The sequence below is a fragment of the Schistocerca cancellata genome, chromosome 7 (genome assembly GCF_023864275.1).
Source record: "Schistocerca cancellata isolate TAMUIC-IGC-003103 chromosome 7, iqSchCanc2.1, whole genome shotgun sequence".
NCBI lineage: Eukaryota > Metazoa > Arthropoda > Insecta > Orthoptera > Acrididae > Schistocerca > Schistocerca cancellata.
In genome coordinates, this window is record NC_064632.1 from 116,866,637 (window position 1) to 116,890,380 (window position 23,744).

General features: G+C 46.8%; 1 protein-coding gene across 1 annotated transcript in view; it reads left to right on the forward strand.

Annotated features, from left to right (window-relative positions):
* Window positions 1–23,744, forward strand: part of LOC126092662 (nuclear receptor subfamily 2 group F member 6-like) — a 217,890-nt gene that overhangs the window by 173,074 nt on the left and 21,072 nt on the right. Inside the window, exons 8-9 of the mRNA XM_049908384.1 lie at window positions 5,889–6,008; window positions 19,785–19,791. Coding sequence (XP_049764341.1) covers window positions 5,889–6,008; window positions 19,785–19,791 — 127 coding nt within the window. The remainder of the gene's footprint in view (window positions 1–5,888; window positions 6,009–19,784; window positions 19,792–23,744) is intronic.

The window sequence follows — 23,744 nt, forward strand, 5'->3', positions numbered from 1 at the left end:
ATCGAGATACATCAACAACACCTGTCGGCAGCTGAGGGTTTCAATTACTTATCAAAAATCAAAATATTTATATTTCTGTACAACTTATTAACAACATAAAATTGTGAGAATTTTAATTTCATTCCTCAACCTTGGGATATATGACTGAGAGTCTACTATCCTTTCAGAAAACTTTATTGTCTAGTTCGCGTATTTTGTTACATAGATAATAAGTTTAAGCCAGTTCAATGGCCATCTTCAGATCTTTAAAGGTTTTCAACCAGATACAGGTTAATACGTCTTATCCAAACCAAAAATGTTTTAACGCAGTTAAGTAGAGTACACGATCGATGCGGTAATATCAATGCTATTAAATAACTAGTCGCATTTTTGTGTACAACACGTAAAAAAGTATAATAATTTACGGAACTTGTATGAAGTCATCAATTACATTACACAGCTGTGCTATATGTATATTACCTACCTATAATCCCAGAATTTACAACGCATTACATTTTCTGAGATAATAACCATAAGCAACATAACACTCCATCCTGTATGAACAAATTAAATTGTCCCGCTGATGGGAACAGTCAAACTATCTGCTGCATATTATTTAGACCTTAAATCGTAGCTATTGTTATCAAATGGCAGTACAGTACGATACATCTGATGAATGAAGTTACACCACTGTATATTCTGTTACAAAATAATGAAATACATCAGTTACCTAAAATCTATTTGTAGACCTGATGCTGTATGTTAAACATAACAGTATATGATAGAACATAGTGATACTTGTTACATACATTTAAATACTGAAAACATAAGTTGCAAAGATATTTAAGGTACGAGATTCAAGATCGCTTATCAAAATTTGTTTTACGAAAACTCCACGGGACAGAGTAGTACCACTGTGAAAAATATTTGTCAACAACGTGAATCCAATAATATGTTAAAATACTTAAAATATATAAGCTGCAAAGATCTTTAAGGCACGAGATTCAAGCTCGTTTTATCAAATTTGTTACATGACAACGCCATGACACAGAGCGGTACCAGTCTAGTAAGTTCGTATAAATAACCTGGTATCCAGTAATTAAATGTATAGGAACCTTTGACAAGTACTACGTTACGTTTCATGAACAAAAAAGGTATATGAAACGTATTACGAACCTATAAACATATTCCTAAAACACCTGTTTCTACCGACTATATGTCTCAACACACTAAGTCAACAAGGCAATAGATATTATTCCTACGTTCAGTTTTATAATACACAACTAGAACAGGAACATGGTAAAGTCTTGTGAACCTTATATTATACCTCAAGGATAGTAACTGTGGCGGCCATACGCCGTAGAACATTACGTCAATACAGCAATAGACGCTCAACTTTTATTCTATACTATCAGGCAGAGCATTTAAGTTCCAGACAGATTACCCAACCAATAGCGAGAACTATAATACGTAGCTGGATGTCTACATTACATACCGATTACGCTACATTTATTGTATGGTAACATTATAAAACACAAATCCCTTAAAATTATGTTCTTGCGTTCAGCTTAAAGCAAAGCGTATAGGGTCCCTGATGGACAGCAAGCAGTTGTCATTATAGTAATACGTAGCTCGATATTTACATTACGCAAATGTTGCATCATACTTATTTCATGGTAACATTGTAAAATCACTACATTTAAACAACCTGACATCCAGTAACTAATTGAATAAGATCTTTTAAGAACTATTACATTACAATACAATAAAATAAATATTGTGTAAGACGTATGTAATGTAGACATCGAGCTACGCATTACGGTTCTCGCAAATGTTTGTAATATACCTGGATCCCAAACACTCTGTTTGATAGTACAGAATAAAAGTGAAATATCTACCGACTTAGTTTATATTTCTTGTTTCATAACACGTCGTCATGTACGTGTCCTGTTCATGAATCGTAATGTAATAGTTGGTAAAAGATCTTATCCAATTAGTTACTAGATGTCAAGTTGTATATAGTTGTAACATAGTAGATCGCCTCCTGCTCCCACTGACAATGTCACGTAATCAGTTGAATGAATGACAATGTTCTATACTGACAGTCATACTGTACGCTAACATTACTGGAAACGGGAGCGTTCTAAATCTGGATGGTAAGTTAACCGAAATGTGTGGAATCCTTGACTTCCCTTTACCTTTTCCGATTAATATTTCCGTTCCTCTTTAGTTCGTTAGAAGCTTTATTGAGTGGCTTTAGGAATTCTTTTGGGAAGTTTACGCTGTCGTCCGCTGCGTAATCCAGCCTTATACACGGTGTTTCAAAAATAGTGGCGTAGTTTCAGGTATGTATTCCCCGTATGTAGGCCTAGACAACAGAAAATGTTCATTACAACATGCATCCGGAAATGCGTGGTTCCCGAGTTACAGCCTTAAAAAACAGTGATATTCACAAGAACATTCTTCTTCCCGCTATTAGTTGCCATGACAGAAGATACCAAGAGGACAGTTAGTTCCAAGGCGAAGGAAACATTGAGTGTTGTGTTTCACGTTCGATGTTACTGCAATAAGGAACTGGCGAAAGTGAACGATAAGATGGACGGCAATGCTGCACTAGATCGTCGTTTGAACCAAGAGAGATACACACAGCGAAGATGTCTAGATGGGAAGACATTTGAAGGTCTCCATCGCCGTCTGCGAGCCCGTGGAAAGTTTACACCTCCTAGTTTGGAGAGGGGACGACCAAGAACTCCAACTCCGGATGTAGAGGAGGAGACTCTGAATTCTGTACACGTGGCTCCTTCTGTCAGCATGCAAAGGTTAGCGTTGCAAGTGAATGTTTCTCGTACGATTGGCTGGAGACTGTTGCCAGAACAACAGTTGCATCCTTATCATATGCAAACTGTTTAGGCCCTGTCACCAGGAGATTACCCTGCACGTATTATTTGTTCCCCCGATAGTTCTTGCAGCAGTGTGCTAAAGAAGCTTATGGGGCAGGCGGACACAGACGTCCTCTAATATATCTTTCCTCATTGTTTCAAAAACAGCTCCTTTGATATTTCGCCAATGAGTTTTCTTGCACGACAGCGTGCCTGCACACTTCAGTCGTACTGTTTGCTAGTATTTTGATCGATGGACAGGTAGAGGTGAACCCATTGCTTAGCCTTCAACCTCACCTGACTTAATCCCTGTCGATTTCTGATTGCTAGTGCATTTAAAATCATTGATCTGTTTGTCTCCCGTGCCTGACGTAGAATTCCGTCGGAACCAAACCCTGTTGGACTCTGAATAAAAACTCGTTACTCCTGAATTTGGAATCGTATTCGCAGTGGCATGAGACACCGATGTGAGGCCTGCGTTCAAGCAGGAGTTGGACACTTCGAACATCGTCTGTAAAGAAAACTATCTGTGCGAGGAGAAACGTTCTGGTGAATATCATTGTTTTGAAAAGAACTCCGAAACCGTGCATTCCCGAACACAGGTCGTAATTAATTTTTAATGGGTAATGCACACCTGAAAATACGCACACTATTTTTGAAATACCCTATATACAAAATGTGCCGGGATGGTCATAATCAAAGTGCAGCTACTCAAGGAGGTCAAGAGTTGCCTGTAATTGTCGTATGGCAGGGAAACTTGGCAGATATGCTAATGCGTTAATGTGAAACAAATTTACGCTGGAGAAATATTACTTCCAATCTTGGCCACCAGGCCGGCCGGGGTGGCCGAGCGGTTCTAGGCGGTACAGTCTGGAACCGCGCGACCTCTTCGGTCGCAGGTTCGAATCCTGCCTCGTGCATGGATGTGTGTGATGTCCTTAGGTTAGTTAGGTTTAAGTAGTTCTAAGTTCTAGGGGACTGATGACCTCAGCAGTTAAGTCCCATAGTGCTCAGAGACATTTGAACCATTTGTTGGCCACCAGGTGTAAATCTGGCACTGTACAGCGTATCGTCGACGTCTACGGTGCTCATATTGAATAAATTATGTATGCGACAGATAATAATAACACCAACATTATAGCGTTCTCACCTGTTGACCTTTTATGCCCACGTCCCGTACCTGATCCACTACATACGGAAACATTTTTAAATTTCTTTCTTGCATTTACAGTGCCAGATCTGCACCTGGTAGCTAAAATTGGAACTGTTTTTTATCCAGCTTAAATCGGTTACGCATTAACAGATTAGAATATCTACCAAGTTTAGGTGCTATATTATGTACACTACTGGCCATTAAAATTGCTGCACCACGAAGATGACGTGCTACAGACGCGAAATTTAACCGACAGGAAGAAAATGCTGTGATATGCAAATGATTAACTTTTCAGAGCATTCACACAAGGTTGGCGCCGGTGACGACACCTACAACGTGGTGAGACGAGGAAAGTTTCCAACCGATTTCTCATACACAAACAGCAGTTGACCTGGTGAAATGTTGTTGCGATGCCTCGTGTAAGGAGGAGAAATGCGTACCATCACGTTTCCGACTTTGATAAAGGTCGGATTGTAGACTATCGCGATTGCGGTTTATCGTATCGCGACATTGCTGCTCGCGTTGGTCGAGATCCAATGACTGTTCACAGAATATGGAATCGATGGGATCGGGAGGGTAATACGGAACGCCGTTTTGGATCCCAACGGCCTCGTATCACTAACAGTCGAGATGACAGGCATCTTATCCGCATGGCTGTAACGGATCGTGTAGCCACGTCTCGATCCCTGAGTCAACACATGAGGACGTTTGGAAGACAACAACCATCTGCACGAACAGTTCGACGACGTTTGCAGCAGCATGGACTAGCAGTTCGGAGACCATGGTTGCAGTTACCCTTGACGCTCCATCACAGACAGGAGCGCCTGTTATGGTGTACTCAACAACGAACCTGGGTGCACGAATAGCAAAACGTCATTTTTTCGGATGAATCCAGGTTCTGTTTACAGCATCACGATGGTCGCACCCTTGTTTGGCGACATCGCGGTGAGCGCACATTGGAAGCGTGTATTCGTTATCGCCATACTGGCGTATCACCCTGCGTGATGGTATGGGGTGCCATTAGTTACACGTCTCGGTCACCTCTTGTTCGCCTTGACGGCACTTTGAACAGTGGACGTTACATTTCAGATGTGTTACGGCCCGTGGCTGTACCCTTCATTCGATCCCTGCGAAACCCTACATTTCAGCAGGATAATGTACGACCGCATGTTGCAGGTCCTGTACGGGCCTTTCTGGATACAGAAACTGCTGCCCTGGCCAGCACATTCGCCAGATCTCTTACCAACTGAAAACGTCTGGTCAATGGTGGCCGAGCAACTGGCTCGTCACAATACGCCCGTCACTACTCTTGATGAACTGTGGCATCGTGTTGAAGCTGCATAGGCAACTGTACCTGTACACGCCATCCAAGCTCTGTTTGACTCAATGTCCAGGGTTTCAAGGCCGTTATTACGGCCAGAGGTGGTTGTTCTGGCTACTGATTTCTCAGGATCTATGAACCCAAATTGCGTGAAAGTGTAATCACATTTCAGTTCTAGTATAATATATTTGTCCAATTAATACCCGTTTATCATCTGCATTTCTTCTTGGTGTAGCAATTTTAATGGCCAGTAGTGTATCATTACAGGCCACACTGCTCCTCTGTGAGTAGGTGCACTTTAAGTATAACCACCTGGTAGATGCCATTCTTTCTGTCTAATTTGTGCTGTTCCTGGAAAGTTAGTCCATTGCATATCCAAACATGTAGCCCACTTTGTTGCATGCCGCCTTGGTAGTGCTGCAGTTTTAGTGGCTAGCTGCCTGGATTGCAAGTGACGAGCTAGAGCCTCATGACCTATTGCCTAAAGCACAAGACAAATAAACTTTAGAAAGATATTTCGCTCTATGTGTGAAGTTTTATGCTGGTGTTTGCGCAGCTGCCGGCCAGGGACCAGGCGCTGCTGCTGGAGGAGGCCTGGGGCGAGCTGTTCGTGCTGAGCGCCGCACAGTGGGAGCTGCCTCTGGACGAAGGTCAGTCAGCCACCTCAGGCACCATAGTCTTCCTTATCATCATCATCATCATCATCATCCAGTATGTCATTCGCTTATAAGCGTCCTGTCAGATATGGAAAGCTGATTACCTATAAAAGTAAATCCGAATGTGCCCCGATTTAAGAAAAAGGCCCCCTCACGTACAATGTTTCGACCCATGACTAAAATTTAGTAACGCGATCTGTCTGCAAAGAATTATTGGACAATTATCTTATCAGTGGCGCATACTTTTTGTAGTGCAACGATCCGTAATGGGCATAGCAAAACGAAAACTATGTATCGCCACCCCTATTTTTTTGGCAAGAGGCCATGGAACTGGATCAAACTGGGGCCGATCAAACACGGTTACGTCACGGACTACCCGCTAATGTGACAAAAACTGTCACCAAGACCTCAAGCGATTACAACATCAGTGAGCCAGCAGACAGAGTAGAGTCATAATAACAGCAACACGGCAGAAAAACAGAACCACTGTGGTGTGATGGCTTGGTTACTTCGCCCCCAAGCCAAGTGTTCTGTTGTGGCTCCGTAACGGGCATTGATGCCTAGGCAAAATAAGCATGCACGAAGCATGTGTAAATACTCTTAATTTTTAGACAGATGCATGCAGTCTGGCAGCTGTAGTCTTCGAGCAGAAGTCCACACCAGTCTATGAGTCGACTAGAATCTACAAGCTGCCACTGTGAGGTTTGGCGTCCAATAACTAAAGACCTATCTGTGAGTCCCATGATGTGGGTTTAGCGCCTCCTATCTGGTGGGCTACCTCTGGCCCTGTTTCCAGCCCCTGTCAGCCTCCTGTCCTGATGGGCTACCCAAGACCGGGGTCGGACAGTTGTTCACCCACCTTCGCCTGTGTGGGCATACTGTTGCTCTCTTCCTCCGTAAGCAAGGGCAGGCGCTATTGCTGAGGGCTGTCTTGCCTTGCAGGCCCACAGCGGCATCCCGCATTTTCTGGCGCGAAAGCTGCGAAGCTGCGTCCAGTCGGCGCACACGCAGCCACATTCGAGTATAATGACTTTTCTGGAGACTAGAAATCTACTCTGTAGGAATCAGCATGGGTTTCGAAAAAGACGGTCATGTGAAACCCAGCTCGCGCTATTCGTCCACGAGACTCAGAGGGCCATAGACACGGGTTCACAGGTAGATGCCGTGTTTCTTCACTTCCGCAAGGCGTTCGATACAGTTCCCCACAGTCGTTTATTGAACAAAGTAAGAGCATATGGACTATCAGACCAATTGTGTGATTGGATTGAGGAGTTCCTAGATAACAGGACGCAGCATGTTACTCTCAATGGAGAGAAGTCTTCCGAAGTAAGAGTAATTTCAGGTATGCCGCAGGGGAGTGTCATAGGACCGTTGCTATTCACAATATACATAAATGACCTGGTGGATGACATCGGAAGTTCACTGAGGCTTTTTGCAGATGATGCTGTGGTGTATCGAGAGGTTGTAATAATGGAAAATTGTACTGAAATGCAGGAGGATCTGCAGCGAATTGACGCATGGTGCAGGGAATGGCAACTGAATCTCAATGTAGACAAGTGTAATGTGCTGCGAATACACAGAAAGATAGATCCTTTATCATTTAGCTACAAAATAGCAGGTCAGCAACTGGAAGCAGTTAATACCATAAATTATCTGGGAGTACGCATTAGGAGTGATTTAAAATGGAATGATCATGTAATGTTGATTGTCGGTAAAGCAGATGCCAGACTGAGATTCATTGGAAGAATCCTAAGGAAATGCAATCCGAAAACAAAGGAAGTAGGTTACAGTACGCTTGTTCGCCCACTGCTTGAATGCTGCTCAGCAGTGTGGGATCCGTACCAGATAGGGTTGATACAAGACATAGAGAAGATTCAACGGAGAGCAGCGCGCTTCGTTACAGGATCATTTAGTAATCGCGAAAGCGTTACGGAGATGATAGATAAACTCCAGTGGAAGACTCTGCAGGAGAGACGCTCAGTAGCTCGGTACGGGCTTTTGTCAAAGTTTCGAGAACATACCTTCACCGAAGAGTCAAGCAGTATATTGCTCCCTCCTACGTATATCTCGCGAAGAGACCATGAGGATAAAATCAGAGAGATTAGAGCCCACACAGAGGCATACCGACAATCCTTCTTTCCACGAACAATACGAGACTGGAATAGAAGGGAGAACCGATAGAGATACTGAAGGTACCCTCCGCCACACACCGTCAGGTGGCTTGCGGAGTATGGATGTAGATGTAGATGTAGCAGCGCTACTGAGTCGCTGGCGTCACCGTAAGCCACGTGTTCATTTCGGCGCCTCCACACCTGCCATCTTCGGCAAACGCCCTGGAGTGTGCTGCCACCGCAGAGCTTCGCTAAAACTACTGTTGAATGTTCACTAATAAAATGTACCTTTAATCAGTGATGTTTTCCTTGACAGCGCATGAGCCTGCAAGCCGATAACCATTGGCTATCCACACTGCAACCAAGGGCGGTGAATTACCGCTTCCTGAAGCTACCAATGTAGTTCCACCATCCACTGTAGTGGCCACCAACCTCCAGTCATTACAGCTGGATTTCGGTGAACATGGGTCAGACGCCCTGCTAAACCGTAGGACAGGACAGGTTGTTTAAATTGTGGAAATGGGCCAAAATAAGCGCCTGTCAGTTACACTCGAACATACAACTTTACTTATTTGAGCAAACATTACAAGAGCCAAGAAAATTTAAAAAAACGCAGCTTTAATTTTTGGGACTTCACAACCGGCTGAATACGCCATACAATCTCATGGCTTAAGGACAAGAACACTTTAATTTAAAATCGGCTGAAAGCCAATAACTTAAAACTCAAACCAAAATCAGAAATTTAAAAGGCAGAAGGCCTTATCTTAAATCAGTTCTTTCAATTAGGTTGAAGGCCCAAACAATCTCATACCTTAAGAGCAAAACAACTTTAATTTAAAAATCGGCTGAAGGCCAATCACTTAAAACTCAAACCAAAATAAATTTTTAAAAGGCCAAAGGCCTTACCATAAAACAGTTCTTTAATTAGGCTGAAGGCCCAAACAACTTTAATTCAAAATCGGCTGAAGGCCCATCACGTAAGACTCAACAAATTAAATTTTTAAAAAAGAAAAGGCCAAAAGCCTTACTTACACTCCTGGAAATTGAAATAAGAACACCGTGAATTCATTGTCCCAGGAAGGGGAAACTTTATTGACACATTCCTGGGGTCAGATACATCACATGATCACACTGACAGAACCACAGGCACATAGACACAGGCAACAGAGCATGCACAATGTCGGCACTAGTACAGTGTATATCCACCTTTCGCAGCAACGCAGGCTGCTATTCTCCCATGGAGACGATCGTAGAGATGCTGGATGTAGTCCTGTGGAACGGCTTGCCATGCCATTTCCACCTGGCGCCTCAGTTGGACCAGCGTTCGTGCTGGACGTGCAGACCGCGTGAGACGACGCTTCATCCAGTCCCAAACATGCTCAATGGGGGACAGACCCGGAGCTCTTGCTGGCCAGGGAAGTTCACTTACACCTTCTAGAGCACGTTGGGTGGCACGGGATACATGCGGACGTGCATTGTCCTGTTGGAACAGCAAGTTCCCTTGCCGGTCTAGGAATGGTAGGACGATGGGTTCGATGACGGTTTGGATGTACCGTGCACTATTCAGTGTCCCCTCGACGATCACCAGTGGTGTACGGCCAGTGTAGGAGATCGCTCCCCACACCATGATGCCGGGTGTTGGCCCTGTGTGCCTCGGTCGTATGCAGTCCCGATTGTGGCGCTCACCTGCACGGCGCCAAACACGCATACGACCATCATTGGCACCAAGGCAGAAGCGACTCTCATCGCTGAAGACGACACGTCTCCATTCGTCCCTCCATTCACGCCTGTCGCGACACCACTGGAGGCGGGCTGCACGATGTTGGGGCGTGAGCGGAAGACGGCCTAACGGTGTGCGGGACCGTAGCCCAGCTTCATGGAGACGGTTGCGAATGGTCCTCGCCGATACCCCAGGAGCAACAGTGTCCCTAATTTGCTGGGAAGTGGCGGTGCGGTCCCCTACGGCACTGCGTAGGATCCTACGGTCTTGGCGTGCATCCGTGCGTCGCTGCGGTCCGGTCCCAGGTCGACGGGCACGTGCACCTTCCGCCGACCACTGGCGACAACATCGATGTACTGTGGAGACCTCACGCCCCACGTGTTGAGCAATTCGGCGGTACGTTCACCCGGCCTCCCGCATGCCCACTATACGCCCTCGCTCAAAGTCCGTCATCTGCACATACGGTTGACGTCCACGCTGTCACGGCATGCTACCAGTGTTAAAGACTGCGATGGAGCTCCGTATGCCACGGCAAACTGGCTGACACTGACGGCGGCGGTGCACAAATGCTGCGCAGCTAGCGCCATTCGACGGCCAACACCGCGGTTCCTGGTGTGTCCGCTGTGCCGTGCGTGTAATCATTGCTTGTACAGCCCTCTCGCAGTGTCCGGAGCAAGTATGGTGGGTCTGACACACCGGTGTCAATGTGTTCTTTTTTCCATTTCCAGGAGTGTATTAAAACAGTTCTTTAAATTAGGCTGAAGGCCAAAACAAACTTACGCTTTAAGGGCAAAACAACCTTAATTTAAAAATCGGCTAGAGCCATACAAATACAAACAAGAACAAATAAGAAAAGGCAGTAGATCCAACTGCGCCCAGAAGTTTCCGAGAGTCAGCCTGGAATTCAAACACTAACGCTCACTTAGGTGAGACAGGCAGTCGGCCCAACCATTCTCGATCCGACGACAACCCAACCGACTGACAGTCAACAGACCCACCGACAAGATAACTTCCGCTCCACACGACCAGCACACAACAGGGAGTTCAATGGAACAATGTAGAAGGTAGTGGCGCCCACAACCAATCATACATTGAGCTGTCAAACCACACCGTGCTGGACAGCGACAGCACGACGAGGAAAATACACTGCCTGAATTTACGCCAACGGCCAGGGCAGGTAACCGGAACGTTAACGGCCACAAGGCAAAACATTCTGCTGGTGCACTTCCATTCAAAATAACCAACCACAGCTAAACTCCGCCGGAGGGTGGCTAAACTTTGCCATCTTTAAAACACACGTTGTTGTTGGCGGGAATGTCCCAACAGCTGACAACGAAATCCAAACGACACAATGTGAACAGTCGTGACTTGCTGGTAGATTAAGTCAAAACTCAACTTTCGTGTCCAGGATCGGTGAGCCACGCACGTCATAGTAATGGTGAAACGTCCCCTTAAAAAAATTATAAATTACTGTGCTGGTAAACCCCTTACGTTATTTGATTTACAAACAGCTGAGCAAAACTGGACGTACTCAGACAGTTCTCTCTTTTCTTATTCTGATCATCACTAAACTGCCATACAATATTTTTTTAGCGCAACGCAATCTGACTTTCAATAATCCCTACAAAAGAATGGCCCTGACTAACAATAACCTACACCTTTCATGAATCACTTACCTCACAAAAACCTTCGTTACTCGAACTACTGCAATACAGCGAGCGCTAATACTGCCAGCTAAATAAAAGATTCTAACAACTGAAGGCACTGACTACTGATAGTTAGCAAATGAAAGATTTTTACAGAGAACAAACAATGTATTTACCTTAATAGCGTTCAAAAGTCATCATATAACTCCTGGAAATTGAAATAAGAACACCGTGAATTCATTGTCCCAGGAAGGGGAAACTTTATTGACACATTCCTGGGGTCAGATACATCACATGATCACACTGACAGAACCACAGGCACATAGACACAGGCAACAGAGCATGCACAATGTCGGCACTAGTACAGTGTATATCCACCTTTCGCAGCAATGCAGGCTGCTATTCTCCCATGGAGACGATCGTAGAGATGCTGGATGTAGTCCTGTGGAACGGCTTGCCATGCCATTTCCACCTGGCGCCTCAGTTGGACCAGCGTTCGTGCTGGACGTGCAGACCGCGTGAGACGACGCTTCATCCAGTCCCAAACATGCTCAATGGGCGACAGATCCGGAGATCTTGCTGGCCAGGGTAGTTGACTTACACCTTCTAGAGCACGTTGGGTGGCACGGGATACATGCGGACGTGCATTGTCCTGTTGGAACAGCAAGTTCCCTTGCCGGTCTAGGAATGGTAGAACGATGGGTTCGATGACGGTTTGGATGTACCGTGCAGTATTCAGTGTCCCCTCGACGATCACCAGTGGTGTACGGCCAGTGTAGGAGATCGCTCCCCACACCATGATGCCGGGTGTTGGCCCTGTGTGCCTCGGTCGTATGCAGTCCTGATTGTGGCGCTCACCTGCACGGCGCCAAACACGCATACGACCATCATTGGCACCAAGGCAGAAGCGACTCTCATCGCTGAAGACGAGACGTCTCCATTCGTCCCTCCATTCACGCCTGTCGCGACACCACTGGAGGCGGGCTGCACGATGTTGGGGCGTGAGCGGAAGACGGCCTAACGGTGTGCGGGACCGTAGCCCAGCTTCATGGAGACGGTTGCGAATGGTCCTCGCCGATGTCCCAGGAGCAACAGTGTCCCTGATTTGCTGGGAAGTGGCGGTGCGGTCCCCTACGGCACTGCGTAGGATCCTACGGTCTTGGCGTGCATCCGTGCGTCGCTGCGGTCCGGTCCCAGGTCGACGGGCACGTGCACCTTCCGCCGACCACTGGCGACAACATCGATGTACTGTGGAGACCTCACGCCCCACGTGTTGAGCAATTCGGCGGTACGTCCACCCGGCCTCCCGCATGCCCACTATACGCCCTCGCTCAAAGTCCGTCAACTGCACATACGGTTCACGTCCACGCTGTCGCGGCATGCTACCAGTGTTAAAGACTGCGATGGAGCTCCGTATGCCACGGCAAACTGGCGGACACTGACGGCGGCGGTGCACAAATGCTGCGCAGCTAGCGCCATTCGACGGCCAACACCGCGGTTCCTGGTGTGTCCGCTGTGCCGTGCGTGTGATCATTGCTTGTACAGCCCTCTCGCAGTGTCCGGAGCAAGTATGGTGGGTCTGACACACCGGTGTCAATGTGTTCTTTTTTCCATTTCCAGGAGTATATATATATATATATATATATATATATATATATATATATATATATATATATATATAAGTTCATGACATCCATCTTTACAAATTTCCTTTTTCTGGCGGACACACATTCAGGTCGTCAGTTCTCAAAACTCTGGCATCTCTCTCTCCACATCCACCACTGCTGGCGGCTCCCTCCAACTCCACAATGCTACGCGCTGTTCACATCCAACTGCCCAACATTACAATAGCGAATATTCCAACAATGAGTCCAACCAGCCACATACTGCACACAGCACAGTCATTAATTTTTATACAGAGCGCTACGTGGCGTTACTGTTGTGGTTGGCAGGAGAGCTAACACCGTGTTACTAGAGGAAGCCGAAAGGCACGCGTTTTAGCTCACGCAGGCTGGCGTGAGGTCTGGAACAGGACAAGGAAATTAGAATTTAGAAAAAAACGGACGTAGATGGTGGAATACTTAACTTTAATCGCTTAATGGTGAACGTTGCTCTTGACGGTACATTATTCACAGTATCAATAGTAACTGGTAATGGCGCCTTGCTAGGTCGTAGCAAATGACGTAGGTGAAGGCTATGCTAACTATCGTCTCGGCAAATGAGAGCGTATTTTGTCAGTGAACCATCGCTAGCAAAGTCGGTTGTACAACTGGGGCGAGTGCTAGGAAGTCTCTCTAGACCTGCCGTGTGGCGGCGCTCGGTCTGCAATCACTGATAGTGGTGACACGCAGGTCCGATGTATACTAACGGACCGCGGCCGATTTAAAGGCTACCACCTAGCAAGTGTGGTGTCTGGCGGTGACACCACAGTTACCAATATAAAAACCTAAACAGCCTACTTACAATGGGAACAGCATCACACTCTCCGAGCGTACGTGGACGCCGCCAGCAGCCCCGGCCAAACTACCGCCACGGACATTTCCTCGCTGCTCCACGCCAACCGACCAACTGCTCGCACACAGCACAGCCGGAACTATAAGGGTGAGGCCAAAGATAGTACAAAGCGCGAATATCAATACACACCGCTGCTACCACTCGCGGAGAGAGAGGATAATAGCATAATCGCGATAACCGCGGGAGACTAAACACAGAATAGCAACCAAGGTTAAATCCAACGCATAACATGAGCCAGCCACAGCTCAATGGGCAGTCGTACCACATACCTCACCAAGTATAACTTGGATTACAGCCAATCGCTGTGCAAATGGGCATGTAGTACCCAAAGTGTTAGAATAATACGGTATCATAAGGCACTGAATGAACGTATTTTCTGTAAAACAAAGCATAACGTCTCTATCACCTCTGTCAGCTCCAAAATATAAACTTTTGGTTGGAAAAGCTTGCAAAGAATGTGACTCGTATTCGCAGTGAGAAACCTATAAAATGTTACTAGTTACTGAAGGCGAATGATACGTTTCACATCATGTGATCATATACTCACACAGAGCAGAAGCCAGCCTAATTCGTTTAAATGGTGGTAAGAAAAACTGAATTTTGAAAAGGAACTCATACAACTGACTTCAGAAAAGTATGTAAATCATAGTAACACTTGTTCTACTGGTGTCCTGGGAACACATGGCACTCAAAGTATCAGTACGTAAGAAAATCAAACAAGAAGTCGCAAAAAACGTACTACAAAGAGTCGTCGACGGGGAACGAGACTCAGTTCATTGTACTACTGTTCGGCTGGATTAAGAGCAAGCAGATTCTTTACCGGACCTTGGAACAAACCTACCTCACGAACACACAGAGACACGAAATCGGCCTGTGGGCTGGGTCAAAGAAGAGCAGTACGTTTTGTATTATCCAGAAATAGGGGTTACAGTGTCACGGATATGATTCAGGATTTGGGGTGGACATAATCAAAACAAAGGCGTTTTTCATTGCGGTGGGGTCTTCTGACGAAATTTCAATCTCCAATTTTCTCCTCCGAATACGAAAATATTTTGTGGACGCCGACCTACACAGGGAGAAACGATCATCATAATAAAATAAGGGAAATCAGAGCTTGCACGGAAAGATATAGGTGTTAGTTTATCTCTGCGCTGTTCGAGACTGGAACAACAGAGAATTGTCGAGAATGTGGTTCGATGAACACTGTGTGGTGATGATGTTTGGTTTGTGGGGCGCTCAACTGCGTGGTTATCAGCGCCCGTACAATTACGCAATATTTGCTCAGTCCAATTTCGCCACTTTCCTGGATGATGATGAAATGATGAGGACAACACAAACACCCAGTCATCTCGAGGCAGGTGAAAATCCCTGACCCCGCCGGGAATCGAACCCGGGACCCCGTGCTCGGGAAGCGAGAACGCTACCGCGAGACCACGAGCGGCGGACTAATGATGAACACTGTGCCAGGCATTTAAGTATCATTTTCAGCGTATCTATGTAGATGCAGATGTAGATGCAGACTCCTTTAGTCACCTAATCGACATGGACGAATGCTGACTTTATGGTGAATATATTTTTAGAGGCAAATGACCACATACTAATGAAACCTCCTGACGAGGCTACGGGAAGCTGTTAAGCCGCAGCATTCGCGGGAAGCTGACCAAAGGGGTGTCATTGCTCGACGACTAAGCTTCCACTCATTCAGCTCAGGACGCAGTCACGAATGTTGCTCTTTTGTCTTTCACATTTTCCATCATCACTTGTATTCTCATGAAATGACACTCAGTGATCTCTTCCTGCTTCCTCGGATGAAGAAAGAATTTGGTGACAGATATTTTCATAATGACGACGAGGCTTTTTTCGAGACTGAAGGTTTCCTCATCAACCAAAATGGACATCTCTAAGCACGATTTCCGCCACATCAGCCATGATTGGGAAAAATGTGACGCGTTGAAGAGTGAATATGTAGGGTGTCTCCCAGGAGAAACGTTCAATATTCTGCGACATGATAGGAACGCTCATTTGAAGCAAAAAACTTTATATGGACATATATCCCATTTTTAATGGTTTCTGATATACACTCCTGGAAATTGAAATAAGAACACCGTGAATTCATTGTCCCAGGAAGGGGAAACTTTATTGACACATTCCTGGGGTCAGATACATCACATGATCACACTGACAGAACCACAGGCACATAGACACAGGCAACAGAGCATGCACAATGTCGGCACTAGTACAGTGTATATCCACCTTTCGCAGCAATGCAGGCTGCTATTCTCCCATGGAGACGATCGTAGAGATGCTGGATGTAGTCCTGTGGAACGGCTTGCCATGCCATTTCCACCTGGCGCCTCAGTTGGACCAGCGTTCGTGCTGGATGTGCAGACCGCGTGAGACGACGCTTCATCCAGTCCCAAACATGCTCAATGGGGGACAGATCCGGAGATCTTGCTGGCCAGGGTAGTTGACTTACACCTTCTAGAGCACGTTGGGTGGCACGGGATACATGCGGACGTGCATTGTCCTGTTGGAACAGCAAGTTCCCTTGCCGGTCTAGGAATGGTAGAACGATGGGTTCGATGACGGTTTGGATGTACCGTGCACTATTCAGTGTCCCCTCGACGATCACCAGTGGTGTACGGCCAGTGTAGGAGATCGCTCCCCACACCATGATGCCGGGTGTTGGCCCTGTGTGCCTCGGTCGTATGCAGTCCTGATTGTGGCGCTCACCTGCACGGCGCCAAACACGCATACGACCATCATTGGCACCAAGGCAGAAGCGACTCTCATCGCTGAAGACGACACGTCTCCATTCGTCCCTCCATTCACGCCTGTCGGGACACCACTGGAGGCGGGCTACACGATGTTGGGGCGTGAGCGGAAGACGGCCTAACGGTGTGCGGGACCGTAGCCCAGCTTCATGGAGACGGTTGCGAATGGTCCTCGCCGATACCCCAGGAGCAACAGTGTCCCTAATTTGCTGGGAAGTGGCGGTGCGGTCCCCTACGGCACTGCGTAGGATCCTACGGTCTTGGCTTGCAACCGTGCGTCGCTGCGGTCCGGTCCCAGGTCGACGGGCACGTGCACCTTCCGCCGACCACTGGCGACAACATCGATGTACTGTGGAGACCTCACGCCCCACGTGTTGAGCAATTCGGCGGTACGTCCACCCGGCCTCCCGGATGCCTACTATACGCCCTCTCTCAAAGTCCGTCAACTGCACATATGGTTCACGTCCACGCTGTCGCGGCATGCTACCAGTGTTAAAGACTGCGATGGAGCTCCGTATGCCACGGCAAACTGGCTGACACTGACGGCGGCGGTGCACAAATGCTGCGCAGCTAGCGCCATTCGACGGCCAACACCGCGGTTCCTGGTGTGTCCGCTGTGCCGTGCGTGTGATCATTGCTTGTACAGCCCTCTCGCAGTGTCCGGAGCAAGTATGGTGGGTCTGACACACCGGTGTCAATGTGTTCTTTTTTCCATTTCCAGGAGTGTAGAACACTTTTAACGTACGTATGTGTTTGTGCCAGTGGCGCGCACGCGTATGTTTTACCCATCCGACTTCCATGGCGTGTCCAGCCCTACCACGTTGCTTTCAACCTCTTTGCTCGGTATGTCTTTGTACCATTACACTAGCCCGTTGTCCACGGTGTGTTGTGAGTGAATTAGTGCGATGGATTGAGAATGTGCCCGAGAGAAGCATTGGTTAACTAAGTTTGTACACGCTTTACCTAAAAAAAAAAAAAAGCTCTGAGCTTTATGGGACTTAACATCTGAGGTCATCAGTCCCTTAGAACTTAGAAATACTTAAACCTAGCAAACTTTAGGACATCACACACATCCATGCCCACGGCAGGATTCGAACCTGCGACCGTAGCGGTCGCGCGGTTCCAGACTGTAGCGCCTAGAACCGCTCGGCCACACCGCCCGGCTTTACCTTAAATGCCACGCATCTACACTAACGAAGAATATGCGGAAATTGTGTTATGTTTACGGCTTCTGCGGTGGTTGAGCTCCTGCCGCTGTCAAAGAACACCTTCGGCGCTTTCCGACATGTCGTGTACCTGATCGTAGACTGTTTACTGGGGTTTTCAGTATTCTCCGTGAAACAGGTATCCTTCTAGGGTCCCATTTTTCTTCTCACTGCGTAGTTCAACAGCTTGAGCACGGAACAACAACATATTGTTGAAGTGGCGCAGCGTAGTCCTACTTCCAGCGCATGGTGACTTTTTGTACTTATCAATGTCCCACGAACACATATATGGCTAATATTAGATGCGGAAAACTCGTGCCCATTTCACATACAGCGTGTCCTCAATCTTCACATTAGCGACAATGCCACGCCATTTGAATTTTGTTACTGATCAAATGACGATCGTCATTTCCTTGCATTGATACTATTCACTGATAAAGCGACATTTTCATGAATTACATCAACAACACACTGACAATCATCGATGGTCGCAGGACAGTCCACACACTACAGTGGAAACCAATTACCGAGTTCGTTTTTCCATCAGTGTTAGGCGTGGCATGATCAGTATCATGCTGATAGGTCGAATCATTTTAGAAGAGCGAATGACAGGACAGAAATACTTGCATTTTTTTAAAAATTTAATAATTTTTTCATAATGCGGGGACACAGTCATAATACACTCCTGGAAATGGAAAAAAGAACACATTGACACCGGTGTGTCAGACCCACCATACTTGCTCCGGACACTGCGAGAGGGCTGTACAAGCAATGATCACACGCACGGCACAGCGGACACACCAGGAACCGCGGTGTTGGCCGTCGAATGGCGCTAGCTGCGCAGCATTTGTGCACCGCCGCCGTCAGTGTCAGCCAGTTTGCCGTGGCATACGGAGCTCCATCGCAGTCTTTAACACTGGTAGCATGCCGCGACAGCGTGGACGTGAACCGTATGTGCAGTTGACGGACTTTGAGCGAGGGCGTATAGTGGGCATGCGGGAGGCCGGGTGGACGTACCGCCGAATTTCTCAACACGTGGGGCGTGAGGTCTCCACAGTACATCGATGTTGTCGCCAGTGGTCGGCGGAAGGTGCACGTGCCCGTCGACCTGGGACCGGACCGCAGCGACGCACGGATGCACGCCAAGACCGTAGGATCCTACGCAGTGCCGTAGGGGACCGCACCGCCACTTCCCAGCAAATTAGGGACACTGTTGCTCCTGGGGTATCGGCGAGGACCATTCGCATCCGTCTCCATGAAGCTGGGCTACGGTCCCGCACACCGTTAGGCCGTCTTCCGCTCACGCCCCAACATCGTGCAGCCCGCCTCCAGTGGTGTCGCGACAGGCGTGAATGGAGGGACGAATGGAGACGTTTCGTCTTCAGCAATGAGAGTCGCTTCTGCCTTGGTGCCAATGATGGTCGTATGCGTGTTTGGCGCCGTGCAGGTGAGCGCCACAATCAGGACTGCATACGACCGAGGCACACAGGGCCAACACCCGGCATCATGGTGTGGGGAGCGATCTCCTACACTGGCCGTACACCACTGGTGATCGTCGAGGGGACACTGAATAGTGCACGGTACATCCAAACCGTCATCGAACCCATCGTTCTACCATTCCTAGACCGGCAAGGGAACTTGCTGTTCCAACAGGACAATGCACGTCCGCATGTATCCCGTGCCACCCAACGTGCTCTACAAGGTGTAAGTCAACTACCCTGGCCAGCAAGATCTCCGGATCTGTCCCCCATTGAGCATGTTTGGGACTGGATGAAGCGTCGTCTCACGCGGTCTGCACGTCCAGCACGAACGCTGGTCCAACTGAGGCGCCAGGTGGAAATGGCATGGCAAGCCGTTCCACAGGACTATATCCAGCATCTCTACGATCGTCTCCATGGGAGAATAGCAGCCTGCATTGCTGCGAAAGGTGGATATACACTGTACTAGTGCCGACATTGTGCATGCTCTGTTGCCTGTGTCTATGTGCCTGTGGTTCTGTCAGTGTGATCATGTGATGTATCTGACCCCAGGAATGTGTCAATAAAGTTTCCCCTTCCTGGGACAATGAATTCACGGTGTTCTTATTTCAATTTCCAGGAGTGTATATTTCTTTAAAGACAGTACCGCCATTAGACTGTTGTTTATTTACAGTGTTACATTTACACTTACACAATCATGATTTCGGCTTCAAAGTCCCATTATCAAATGTTTCAAGTGTTATAAACTGCCTGGGATGGCATACTGTCGTATTAAAATACACTGTTAGACACATTTTTTTAAAAAGTTCGTTTGTTGAACACCATGAGGACATTTCTTTGGCCACAAGGATTTCAGTGTACTTCCAGCATGACGGAGCTCCTCCACATTTTACAAGATGAGTGAGTGAACATCTGAACCGCACTTACCCCAATCGATGTATTTGTCGTCGTAGTACAACTAATTTGCCACCAAGATTGTCTGACCTTGCGCCATTGGATCTTTGTTTATGAGGCTGATGAAGTCTGAGATGCTCGAACGAAAGGTGTAGACATGAGATGAACTTCTTGGTCGAATGATGGACACTGCTGCCCTCATTTAGGGAACGTGCAGAAGCACTCAGACAAGCAACATGGTCTCTTCCCATGAGCGCACAAACTCACTGAAGATTGGATGTTCGAAGATTTATTGCGAAATGTACGACAGCTGTACGATAATGCTTAGACGTGAATGCGTTAAAAATTCAATTGATACTTTGTGAAAAGCGTATTGTAATGTTTACTAACTGGTGTACCTTTGTACCTGTGTGAACCTAACAGTGTACTGAATAATGTAGAAAACAAAACTAAATGTACATTAAATGTAATCTACATAGAAAACCATTCGGAATAGAGCATATATCCATTAAAGATTTTTACTTGAAATTATCTTTTCTGTTGTATCTCCAAGTAATGGCCGTTCTAACCGATACTCCCTGAATAGAGAAGGATTAACATCATAACCAAGTTTCACGAACACGGCAGGGTTTTTTCGAGATGATAATTTAAATTTTATGACTACCGCTGTACTTTTTTGGTAATGGAATAATTACGTCATATCGAAATCAAGGACATCTAAAATTGTCTGAATCACGGGGATAATGCTAGATGACAGTGTCATGTCTTCTAACTTCAGGATACGTGAAAGGAACATTTAGTCTACATCAAAAATCTATGTGATTGAGAAGACCTGCCCCAAAGCGTGAGAGAAGAGGAGGAAGAGACTGCTGTAGAAGAAATTAGCTCAGACTTTGACAAAGCTGAAGCTATTGAGTTCATCCAAATCAACAAGATCTCGCGAGACACGAAGACACGATCAAAGTTGTTTAAATCTAGAACTAGTACAGTAAATGGAAGGTTATTTGATTTCGTGTGCAGAATCCATGAAACAGGCGGCATATTGTAAGATTTGCAGAAAATCGTTATCGTCACCTTACTGAAGCAGTTCCGAGTGGACAAATACGAGAACTATCACGAAGTGTGCTCTCCATCTCATACTTCGAAAACTTCTTCTAAACAGAAAGAATGAAAATAAACATTGATGAAGTACTGTAAAACGATATGATTGACTGCAGAAAAGCTAAAGGTACCAGGAGGGAGCAGTTGTTAGTTTGTCCTTAACAATGGAATGAAGAACGCAGAAAAGTCAGAAATATGGAAATAACTCACTTTCTTACTACTTGTTCCCTAATTATTTATTTCCGTGACTTCGTTTTTGGATTATTAGTCCATTGTCTACAACGGGCAAAGGTGTTGTTGTGCATAATGGTAGAAGCATAGTGTCAGACGTTATTGGTTCATCCATATAGCCGGCCGAAGTGGCCAAGTGGTTAAAGGCGCTACAGTCTGGAACCGCGCGACCGCTACGGTTGCAGGTTCGAGTCCTGCCTCGGGCATGGATGTGTGTGGTGTCCTTAGGTTGGTTAGGTTTAAGTCGTTCTAAGTTCTAGGGGACTTATGACCACAGCAGTTGAGTCCCATAGTGCTCATAGCCATTTGAGCCATATATGCTGACATGCTATCTACTGCTTACAAATTGTATAGTGAGAGCTGGCTGGCAAGCATTCTCGATAATTTCTGTTGATTTCACTGTGGGTTCTTAGTGAATTGGCGTGGCTCTGAGCACTATGCGACTTAAGTTCTGAGGTCATCAGTCGCCTAGAACTTAGAACTAATTAAACCTAACTAACCTAAGAACATCACACACATCCATGCCCGAGGCAGGATTCGAACCTGCGACCGTTGCGGTCACGCGGTTCCAGACTGAAGCGCCTTTAACCGCACGGCCACACCGGCCTGCGGTTCTTAGTGAAACAAGATTATATCGAACAGTTACTTTTTGACAACAATCAACAGAAAATGAATGAAGAGGTTATTGAAACATTTTGTGGATGGGATGATAAATAGATTTCGATCTCTGTGGGCGACGAACGGTCGTTCATTGGCCGTATTTCACACGCCCCTGTTCTAGATGCTGCCTGCTCTCACCATTAAAATTGCTACACCAAGAAGAATTGCATATGATAAACGGGTATTCATTGTAAAAATATATTATATTAGAACTGACATGTGATTACATTTTCACGCAATTTGAGTGCATAGATCCTGAGAAATCAGTAGCCAGAACAACCACCTCTGGCTGTAATAACGGCCTTGATACGCCTGGGTATTGAGTCAAACAGAGCTTGGATGGCGTGTACAATTACAGCTGCCGATGCAGCTTCAACACGATACCACAGTTCATCAAGAGTAGTTACTGGCGTATTGTACGAGCCAGTTGCTCGGCCACCATTGACCAGACATTTCCAATTGGTGAGAGGTCTGGAGAATGGGCTGGCCAGGGCAGCAGTCGAATATTTTCTGTATCCAGAAAGGCCCGTACAGTACCTGCAACATGCGGTCGTACATTATCCTGCTGAAATGTAAGGTTTCGAAGGGATCGAATGAAGGGTAGAACCACGGGACGTAACACATCTGAAATGTTAAGTCCACTGTTCAAAGTACCGTCAAAGCGAACAAGAGGTGACCGAGACGTGTAACCAATGGCAACCCATACCATCACGCCGGGTGATACGCCAGTATGGCGATGACGAATACACGGTTCCAATGTGCATTCACCGCGATGTCGCCAAACACGGATGCAACCATCATGATGCTGTAAAAAGAACCTGGATTCATCCGAAAAAATGACGTTTTGCTATTCGTGCACCCAGGTTCGTTGTTGAGTACACCATGGCAGGCGCTCCTGTCTGTGATGTAGCGTCAAGGGTAACCGCAGCCGTGGTCTCCGAGCTGATTGACAGTCCATGCTGCCGCAAACGTCGTCGAACTGTTCGTGCAGATGGTTGTTGTCTTGCAAACGTCCCCACCTGTTGACTCAGGGATCGAGACGTGGTTGCACGCTCCGTTACAGCCATGCGGATAAGATGCCTGTCACCTCGACTGCTAGTGATACGAGGCCGTTGGGATCCAAAACGGCGTTCCGTATTACCCTCCTGAACCCACCGATTCCATATTCTGCTAACAGTCATTGGATCTCGACCAACGCGAGCACCAATGTCGCGATACGATAAACCGCAATCGCGATAGGCTACAATCCTACCTTTATCAAATTCGGAAACGTGATGGTACGCATTTCTCCTCCTTACACGAGGCATCACAACAACGTTTCACCAGGCAACGCCGGTCAATTGCTGTTTGTGTATGAGAAATCGGTTGGAAAGTTTCCTCATGTCAGCACGTTGTAGGTGTCACCACCGGCGCCAACCTAGT